The sequence below is a fragment of the Chiloscyllium punctatum genome, chromosome 19, assembly GCF_047496795.1.
Source record: "Chiloscyllium punctatum isolate Juve2018m chromosome 19, sChiPun1.3, whole genome shotgun sequence".
Classification (NCBI taxonomy): Eukaryota; Metazoa; Chordata; class Chondrichthyes; order Orectolobiformes; family Hemiscylliidae; genus Chiloscyllium; species Chiloscyllium punctatum.
Genome location: NC_092757.1, coordinates 66,435,607 through 66,445,081, shown reverse-complemented (window position 1 = coordinate 66,445,081; position 9,475 = coordinate 66,435,607). Strand labels below are relative to the sequence as shown.

Genomic DNA, 9,475 nt, shown 5'->3' with positions numbered 1-9,475 from the left:
CTCCCCATTCATTTGTCCCTTTTGTTTTGGAACTGTTGTAACCACTTTGTTTAAGCAGGAACATATACACTAACTCTGTCTGCTCTTGTAACCAAGTAGAACACTTGTTACAAATTGTAACAAATTGATACAAATATGTTTAGTGCGATCTCCTCTCCAAAGAGTCTATCCCTCCTGCTGAAGGACTACCACCTTCTGGCGATGGGCTCGGAGTGAAGTTTGTTTTTATTGCAGACTGTACAGGATTGGCTCCCAATTTTAACCAGATCCTGGAAAATAAGTAACCACAGTCTGAATAAAACTCACTCCCACCATTCGCTGGGAAGCTTCATAGTCGGACAGGATTGAGTGCAATGGCTGCAAGGATTGAGAAGTCTGTTTTTCACGTCCCAAATTTGCAGGAGCTTTGCCAAGGTAAAGCACTGGGATGTTTCACAGCGATTATCCGCACGGTTTGCAATTGGGGTGGGAATCCCATTTACAATGTAGAAGGAATACCGTCCCGAATGGTGATCGTGGTTCTGAGCGCGTTGCACGGGGCGGTCCAGGGACCATTAAAGCACAAACATCATGTTTCCGGATTAGTGGTGCTGGAAGAGCACAGCAGTTCAGGCAGCATCCGAGGAGCAGCGAAATCGACGTTTCGGGCCCTTCATCAGGAATAAAGACAGTGAGCCTGAAGCTAGAGGGGGAGAGAGGGGGAGGAGGGGGGGGGGGGTGGGGAGAAAGTAGCATAGAGTACAATAGGTGAGTGGGGGAGGGGATGAAGGTGATAGGTCAGAGAGGAGAGGGTGGAGTGGATAGGTGGAAAAGGAGATAGGCAGGTAGGACAAGTCATGGGGACAGTGCTGAGCTGGAAGTTTGGAACTAGGGTGAGGTGGGGGAAGGGGAAAGGAGGAAACTGTTGAAGTCCACATTGATGCCCTGGGGTTGAAGTGTTCTGAGGCAGAAGATGAGGCGTTCTTCCTCCAGGCGTCTGGTGGTGAGGGAGCAGCGGTGAAGGAGGCCCAGGACCTCCATGTCCTCGGCAGAGTGGGAGGGGGAGTTGAAATGTTGGGCCATGGGGCGGTGTGGTTGATTGGTGCGGGTGTCTCGGAGATGTTCCCTAAAGCGCTCTGCTAGGAGGTGCCTAGTCTCCCCAATGTAGAGGAGGCCACATCGGGAGCAATGGATACAATAAATGACATTGGTGGATGTGCAGGTAAAACTTTGGATGGGGAAGGCTCCTTTAGGGCCTTGGATAGAGGTGAGGGAGGAGGTGTGGGTGCAGGTTTTACAGTTCCTGCGGTGGCAGGGGAAGGTGCCAGGATGGGAAGGTGGGTTGTAGGGGGGTGTGGACCTGACCAGGTCCAGGTAGTCATAGAGGGAATGGTCTTTGCGGAAGGAGGAAAGGGGTGGGGAGGGAAATATATTCCTGGTGGTGGGGTCTGTTTAGAGGTGGCGGAAATGTCAGCGGATGATTTGGTTTATGCGAAGGTTGGTAGGGTGGAAGGTGAGTACCGGGGCGTTCTGTCCTTGTTACGGTTGGAGGGATGGGGTCTGAGGGCGGAGGTGCGGGATGTGGACGAGATGCGTTGGAGGGCATCTTTAACCACGTGGGAAGGGAAATTGTGGTCTCTAAAGTAGGAGGCCATCTGGTGTGTTCTGAGGTGGAACTGGTCCTCCTGGGAGCAGATATGGCGGAGGCGAAGGAATTGGGAATATGGGATGGCATCTTTGCAAGAGATAGGGTGGGAAGAGGTGTAATCCAGGTAGCTGTGGGAGTCGGTGGGTTTGTAAAAAATGTCAGTGTCAAGTCGGTCGTCATTGATGGAGATGGAGAGGTCCAGTAAGGAGAGGGAGGTGTCAGAGATGGTCCAGGTAAATTTAAGGTCAGGGTGGAATGTGTTGGTGAAGTTGATGAATTGCTCAGTCTCCTTGCTGGAGTACGAGGTGGCACCAATGCAGTCATCAGTGTAGCGGAGGAAGAGGTGGGGAGTGGTGCCGGTGTAATTACGGAAGATCAACTGTTCTACGTAGCCAACAAAGAGACAGGCATAGCTGGGGCCCATATGTGTGCCTATGGCTACACCTTTGGTCTGGAGGAAGTGGGAGGGTTCGAAGGAGAAATTGTTAAGGGTGAGGACCAGTTCGGCCAAACGAATGAGTGTCGGGGGAAGGGTACTGTTGGGGACGTCCGGAGAGGAAAAAATTGAGGGCTTGGAGACCCTGGTCATGGCGGATGGAGGTGTAGAGGGATTGGATATCCATGGTGAAGATGAGGCGTTGGGGGCCGGGGAAATGGAAGTCTTGGAGGAGGTGGAGGGCGTGGGTGGTGTCTTGAACGTATGTGGGGAGTTCCTGGACTAAGGGGGATAGGACAGTGTCGAGGTAGGTAGAGATGAGTTCAGTGGGGCAGGAGCAAGCTGAGACAATGGGTCAGCCAGGGTGGTCAGCCTTGTGGATCTTGGGAAGGAGGTAGAATCTGGCAGTGCGGGGTTCCCGGACTATGAGGTTGGAAACTGTGGGTGGGAGATCTCCTGAGGTGATGTGGTTCTGTAGGGTCTGGGAGATGATGGTTTGGTGATGGGGGTGGGGTCATGGTTGAGGGGGCAGTAGGAAGAGGTGTCCTCGAGTTGGCGTACCACCAGACGCCTGGAGGAAGAACGCCTCATCTTCTGCCTCGGAACACTTCAACCCCAGGGCATCAATGTGGACTTCACCAGTTTCCTCATTTCCCCTTCCCCCACCTCACCCTAGTTCCAAACTTCCAGCTCAGCACTGTCCCCATGACTTGTCCGGACTTGTCCTACCTGCCTATTTCCTTTTCCACCTATCCACTCCACCCTTTCCTCCCTGACCTATCACCTTCATTCCCTCCCCCACTCACCTATTGTACTCTTTGCTACTTTCTCCCCACCCCCACCCTCCTCTAGCTTATGTCTCCATGCTCCAGGCTCTCTGCCTTTATTCCTGATGAAGGGCTTTTGCCCGAAACGTCGATTTTCGCTGCTCCTTGGATGCTGCCTGAACTGCTGTGCTCTTCCAGCACCACTAATCCAAAATCTGGTTTCCAGCATCTGCAGTCATTGTTTTTACCTCACAAACATCATGCTGTCCTGCTGTTGAGAATAAAATATTTATTCATCAGTTCCCTCTGAGGGGAATGAGGAAATTGGTTTGTTCAACTTCAAATGCAAACGGACTGATCTTGGAGGCAAGATTAAGCTTGAACATATGACATTTTTGCAAAACAAGTTTCTAACTCATGTGAACTGCACTGCCACCTTTTACCGCTGGGACAAGTTAAATGTGATTCCTTATGATAAACTCTTCCTGGTAGCTGCAATTGTAAATAACTGGCTGTGCCAAAACCCAAAGCTATGGAGATCTACAGCATAGAAAAAGGCTTTTCTGACCATCGAGTTTACCTTAGTCAAAACACACCCAACCTACCCCCCTATGACTCTTTGTTCGGTGACACACCCCAGGGCCCTACCATTAACTGTATACTTCTAATAACTGAAACTGTCCAGCCAGGCAGTTTCTTGGTAAATCTCCTCCGCATTCAAGTTATCTAATTTAAAGCAAAATGCTGCAATTCTGAAATAAAAAATACAAAGAGTTGAAGAAAGTCAGCAACTCTTTAATGATTTTGGGCTCTTAGTGTTAACTCTGTGTCAGCATCCAAGATACTGCCAGATCTGTTGAGTTTTTCCAGCACTACTTGTTTCTATTGCTGAAGATACTCAACTGACAAATGTGTTGGAACAGCATCAAGTGCAAGAATGCTAATTTTGATTAAATCCAAAAGCAGTCAGTCTAGTGATTAATGAGTGGCTCAACAAATGTATCAAATAATAATTGAGGCCAGGAATGTTTGTGTTTGAACCATTGGTGTATGTTGCGATGGGACATACACAAGGTAGTCATCACGTTGGCAGAGGCTGGACAGCAGTCAGTTCTGTAGTGATGCCCCATGCAGTTAGCCAGCCTGAAAATAAAGAGGAGCAGATTTCATACTGAGTTGAGGAGGAACTTCTTTACCCAAAGGGTTATGGTGGGTGAGTGGGTAATTGGAGCTAACTTCACAAAGAGATCAACCATGATCTTATTGAATGGTGGAGCAGCTCCAGGGGCCATATGGCTTACGCTTGCTCCTTATGTTCTTATTTTACACTTTGTCTTAAGACAGACACTTGCCACTTTGGAAACTCCAGTCCCCACGGACTCATATTTCCAGCAAGAGGGAAGAATGAGGCTATTTGAAAGTGAACAAAAAATATTGTGAGGTGATTATTGTATTTGACAAATGTAATGGGTGCTTGACTGGATCAGGCTGCCATTGCTGAGTGCAAAATGACAACATTATTTTCTGCTGTACTGCAAATGAACTGGTAAAACAATTTGAGGTAAAATAAGTCTGTTGTTTCCCTTTCAGTATTGCAGGAAGGACTGAAGAAAAACTTTGCAAATGTTCAGGTGTCAGTGGTGGACTGCCCAGACCTCTCACAGGAACCATTCACTTTTGCTGCTGCAGGTTAAGTATAGCTCCAGTTACCAAAGCTTTTTAAAATCGATGATACTTCATACAATCCTTAAGTTTAAAGGTAGGATGTACATAGCAAAGCATCAATGAGCCCTTCCCCTTGGTGGGAAGGCAAGTGGCGAGAACAACACGAAGAGTCTGCTGAGGGATGTAGACAGGTTAAGTGTGTGGGGGATAAACTTGGCAGATAGATATAATGTGAGGTCATAACTTTGTCAGGACCAATAGAAGAACTGGATATTATTCAAATGAGAAAGACTGCAGAAAGCCACAGAACAAAGGGATTTGGGAATTCTTGTCCATGAATCACAAAATACAAACATCCAAGTTCAGCAAGTAATGGGAAAGGCAAATGGAATGTTGATCATTGTTTCAAAGCAAATGGAGTATAAAAGTAGGGAGGTTTTGCTAAAACTTTCCAAGGCACTAGTCAGACCACAGCTGGAATACTGCGAACAGTTTTAGGCACGTAATTTAACGCAAGATATCCTGACGTTAAGGCAGTCCAGAGAAGGTTCACGAGGGTGATACCAGAAGGAACCATGTTTATGAGGAGAGATTGAGTAGATTGGACCTGTAATCTTTGAGGTATAGAAATCTACCGTATTGCAACATACAAGATTCTTAGAATACTTGACAGGGTAAATGTGGAATGGTTTGTTCCCCTCTTTGGAAACGTCTAGGATCAGAGAGCATAATCTTAGAATAAGGGGGTCATAAAGTTCAGATACAGGTGAGGAAGAATTACCTCTCAGAGGGTTATGAATATGGGACATTCTTTACCATACAAGGCTGTTGAGACTGGATCATTAAATACATTCAAGGCTGAGGTAGACAGATTTTCAATCATTTGGGGAATCCAGGGTTTATGGGGAAAAGTCAGGAAAGTGGAGTTAAGGACTATCAGACCAGCCAGGATCCCATTGAAAGGAGCAGGCAACTCAATGTGCTGAATGACCTATTTCTGTTACTTATGCTCTTCTGATGAGATTAAAAAGATACAATTGTGTGTGTTACTTGGATGGTAAATCTAACCTGAAAGAACTCTGTGAAGAATTAAAAATCAAAATACAGAAAAATGGATGCAATAAAACAAACTATTAGGTACAAAATTCTCTATTTTAACAGTTGTCAATCTGTATATAATGAACGGATGATGAAATTTTGTTGAAATAACGAACAGAAGAGTTCCACCAGAATGAGTTAGCATTTTTTCTAAATTGTGCATGTCTGGTCACCTTGACAATCACATATTTATCTTTATTTACAACAGGATACAAAACTGTCAGAGTTACTGCCTATAGAAATGCGTTTGTGAAAACAGTGAAAACTTAAGTATTTTTCCTAAATCTGTCCTAATTTCCTTCTACATTTAACTTTTGTTCCCAGAACCTGGTTTGTAAAATAGTACAATCTGTGGCTAGTTCCAGATACACTGTTAAAATTAAGGTATGTCTTTGCCAGTCTGCCTTGAAGCCTGGTTGATTAGTCCTGGAATGGAGTGATCTTGCTTGAATTTGATCTAACAAACACTGTTTTTACAGAGGAAGGGATGAGCAGACATTGTCAGCCACGTTTGCAATTTGACTTTTATTCTGTTAGCTGAGAGTTGTTGTTTCAACATGCAACTACTTTGTCTTTTTTTTAGCTGAAATGGTATTGCACTCTTATGTTTCTCAAGTTAATATTCTGCTGACTCAGTTAAAAAAGGAACTTTGAATCATTACACTTTGCTCTGTTGATTAGTTTGAAAACTGGCTGGCTGTTCCAGGCCATGTTAATCATTGCATGTTATGCACATTATACACATTTTAAACACTATTGCAACTGAAGTGTGGTGCCAGGAAGAATTGGTGTTAATGGCGGAACAGGAAGTGAAGCTTATTCCAGTGTCAAAGACATGGAGAATTGTGAGGGGCAAAACTCACAGAGAAAATCACTTTGTACTTACAATAATATGTTCCTTCACCAGTTCAGTTCATTTTGGGCTTCCAAATGAAGTATGATAATTGTGTTTCTCAATGCATTAAATTGTGTGTCTTTTTTTTAACAGGGATATGTGGGAAACCTCGAATAGCAGATGTGGGAGGAGTTGATTATCTTCTACCACTTCCGCAAACCGAGAAGGTGAGAAGCGTCCTTTTGATAAGTCTTGTTGGGTATTGACGTAGAGTCATAGAGTCACTGGTAACTGTCATGACTGGAGTGGCCTCTTCGTGGCCATGAACTAAGGATATCTGGAAGCTTATGTGTAGCTCCTTTAAGTTTGACTGATTTAATTTAGAAATAATCAACACAGACCCAACTATTGCTAAAAACTGTTTAAGCAGAAAATTAAAAATCACACAACACCAGATTATAGTCCAACAGGTTTAATTGGAAGCATTGGCTTTCGGAGCGCTGCTCCTTCATCAGGTGGTTGTTGAAGGAGCATGATGAAGGAGCAGCGCTCCAAAAGCAACTGCTTCCAATTAAACCTGTTGGACTATAACCTGGCAATGTGTGATTTTTAACTTTGTCCACACCAGTCCAACACCAGCATCTCCAAATCATAAGTAGAAAATGATAGTTATTACATAATGTGCAGTTACAAAGATTTAAAGTAAGTGAGGGTCAAATCTATGTATGAGGATGAAAATGAGACAAGTTTCTATTATTATTGCACGCCAAATTATGTTTAATGGCGGTGACCAGAGTCTCGCTCAGTGGCTGGAGTATTGGTCAGAGCCCCCTGTTGTCTTTTTACAAAAGACCCTGTTGGATTGTGTCGTTCAGGTATTTAACTGGGCAGTGGCAGGATCTTGGCCAGTCAGAGATTAGCAGCTTTGCATTGGTTAGCAGCATCACTGGGGAAGGTGATGGCTGCTGGCAGTAATGAGGCATGGTGGCTCAGTGGTTAGCACTGCTGCCTCACAGCATCAGGAACCTGAGTTTAATTCCAGTCTCGGGTGACTGTCTGTGTGGAGTTTGTCTGTTCTCCCTGTGGGTTTCCTCTGGGTGCTCCGATTTCCTCCCTCAATCTAAAAATGTGCAGGTTAGGTGGATTAACCATGCTAAATTGCTCATACTGTCCAGGGATGTATTGGTTAGGAGGATTAGCCATTAGAAATGCAGGGCTATAGGGATGGGGGTGAGTGGGATGTTCTTCAGAGAGTGAGTTTTGACTCAGTGGACTGAACAGCTTGCTCCCACACAGTAGGGATTCTGTTATACTCTAATGCACCCATCTAAGGACCCAGTCTCAACTGAGTGATATCTGGGGAGGGAGCAGCTCAGCAGCAAGGAATATGGGCAGTTGGGTTGTGGTGGAGAGGAATGGTGTGAGTTGTGGGATTGAGTTCACTAATAACCAAAATCAGTGAGTGCTGAAAATCACCTCCTTTATTCAGCAACCACAAGTGGCACAAGTTTGAGGCGGTTGTAGAATCCCGAAATACAGTTCTTACATGAGCCCCTCTATACACCATTCCTACTTATGATTAGATTCCCTACAGTGTGGAAACAGGCCCTTCGGCCCAACCAGTCCACACAGACCCTCCAAGAGTAACCCAGACCCATTTCCCTCTGACTAATGCACCTAATACTACGGGCAATTTAGCATGGCCAATTCACCTGAACTGCACATCTTTGGATTGTGGGAGGAAATCGGACATATATTAAAATTCCATTACTATGGTGTTACATTTTCTTTTGATCTATAGTATACTAAGATTCGAGGGGCCTCTGTAGTGGGAGACTGGAGATGGTTAAAACATGTGCTAAGTGCTGGCTGCTACTTCTGATAGAATTAAGAGTGTTTGTCCAGTCTGCTTGCATAATTAAGAGGTGTTAGTCCTTTTGTCTTTTAAGTTAGTAAATGTTAGTAATATATACTAGGCTTATATGCTCTAAGTAAGTTAGAAATTGTACCTGCACTTAATAAAAGAATACAGGATATTAAACTGATTACTGCGGCTGGATTGTGAGATTTGTTTACTATCTGCTGTTGTGAGTTTCATTTCTTTTGCGCAATTTCACTTAAGCGCTGTTTTGACAATTAGTTTCTTAAAGGGATAACGGCCCAGTTAAAAGGTATTTAACAAGTACATACTAATTGGGGAAACTGGTGTTCTGTAATGCAAAGGACAGCAAGAGGCAAGGCCCAGAAAACAGCCAGACACCACGCAAATGATTACTGGCTGCAACTACGCGAAAGCATTCATTTGTTACAGGCAACATCTGTGGAGAATACAAGGGGGATCAAGAAAACCATCGATCCAACCCAGAGCAGGATAGCACCACTAAAAACGATAACAAGTGAGACCATCAAAGACAAAGGCAAGCAGGTGGAGAGATGGAGCATTATTCTGAACTCTACTCCAGAGGAAATAGCATCTTGGACAGCGTGCCAGACACTGCCTGTCATGGGGGAACTGGATGCATTGCTGACTGCCGAAGGGAGCGAGCATTATTGTAAGACATGAGACTGCAACATTGTCACCCTATACAGAACAGCCTCGATTATCCGAACAAGATGGGTGGGGAGTATTTTGTTTGGATAACTGATTTATTTGTAGACAAAGGAAGCCATATTGAGCTTACATAAAAAAAATTTACAGAGTTTTTATTTCATTCAATCGACAAAATGTTTACAAACACTGGATATTGCTCAAAAATAAAATCAGTTTTTGTGTAAATAAAATTCATTGAGGTGGAGGTTGGTTATTATTTTTTTGAAGAAAATATCCAGTTGCTGTTGCTTGAGGTGCTTGTGTTTTGTTGTTTTTGCCAATGATAACATTTGACGAAGATGCATCAACTTAGCAGCATCGACTTCATCTTGTGCTTCCTACTACTCTGAAAAGTTGCAAACTGTCGATAGTTTCATTAATGGGGACTGGAGGAGGTGTTGCTATCTGATTTTCCTTATCATCCACAGTATCCGTACTTTCCCGTTGTTCCTCCGTG

At 44.4% G+C, this 9,475-nt stretch overlaps 1 protein-coding gene across 4 annotated transcripts in view; it reads left to right on the top strand.

Annotated features, from left to right (window-relative positions):
• The window catches only part of c19h11orf54 (chromosome 19 C11orf54 homolog), a 33,653-nt gene that overhangs the window by 136 nt on the left and 24,042 nt on the right, over nt 1-9,475 (top strand). For 3 of the 4 annotated variants that reach the window (XM_072589581.1, XM_072589579.1, XM_072589580.1), the window contains exons 2-3: nt 4,421-4,519; nt 6,582-6,655. In XM_072589581.1, the coding sequence (XP_072445682.1) occupies nt 4,421-4,519; nt 6,582-6,655 (173 nt within the window). Of the gene's footprint in view, nt 1-295; nt 415-4,420; nt 4,520-6,581; nt 6,656-9,475 lie in introns of those variants that run through there. The other variant, XM_072589582.1, reaches the window with a different exon arrangement.